At 35.3% G+C, this 745-nt stretch overlaps 1 protein-coding gene across 1 annotated transcript in view; it reads right to left on the reverse strand.

Moving 5' to 3' along the window:
* The window catches only part of LOC136820387 (uncharacterized), a 24681-nt gene extending 24181 nt beyond the window's left edge, over window positions 1–500 (reverse strand). Inside the window, exons 1-2 of the mRNA XM_067076573.1 lie at window positions 466–500; window positions 131–231 (exon numbers count right to left, since the gene is read on the reverse strand). Coding sequence (XP_066932674.1) covers window positions 131–231; window positions 466–500 — 136 coding nt within the window. The remainder of the gene's footprint in view (window positions 1–130; window positions 232–465) is intronic.
* Between the last annotated feature and the right edge of the window lie 245 nt (window positions 501–745).

Here is a 745-nt window from a genome sequence, read left to right on the forward strand (position 1 = left end):
TTATGTAAAGAAGAAGGAAACTTGGGTAATTTAGGTATATCAAACGACTAAGTTTTAGCAAATTATCTTGCCAACCCCAGTTTAAATGTTATCTTAAGTTTCTTGGCCGAAGTATATAAAAGCTGTTCACCTTTTCGTTTACTTGGTTTATAGATAGATGAAGGATCTTTGATGACGATCCCTTCTTCACGTTTGTCTACCGCTTTGTTGATTGAGTTGATCACGTCCTCCCTGAATGAACGAATGAATGAATGAATGAATGAATGAATGAATGAATGAGTGAACACTTACATCGATTTAGATCTTACAGCCTTGGGTTGGAAACTAAGTTATATTCGGATATCCGTAACTACCTGTCTCTTCATGTGTTTGTGTGTCGTATAAAATTTTCGTATTCTAAGTTTTTTGCTCCACAAATATATTCGCTCTGTTTGTTTTGATTGATAAAGTCTTAGTAGTTCAAACTTAATCCAGTCACTGTTTTGAATTTGAACGCCCATTTAAACTATGCAATTCTTCAGTCTTTCTTACTTCTTTATTTCGACACCCGGGGGGGGGGTGGTACTTAGGCAAAATGGATGATGGGTAAGTGCAGACGGTAAGGGTCGGGTTTTCCACCTTTCAAAGTCTCTCTAAGGGTCGGAAAAATCATTTTGATTTCCAGAGAAAAAATTGTAATAAAATCTCTCTAAGGGTAAGACTTTTTTCAAAAATCGAAAAAAAAAAATTCAAAAAGTCTCTCTAA

The sequence above is a fragment of the Clytia hemisphaerica genome, unplaced genomic scaffold, assembly GCF_902728285.1.
Source record: "Clytia hemisphaerica strain Z4C2 unplaced genomic scaffold, Clytia hemisphaerica genome assembly, whole genome shotgun sequence".
NCBI lineage: Eukaryota > Metazoa > Cnidaria > Hydrozoa > Leptothecata > Clytiidae > Clytia > Clytia hemisphaerica.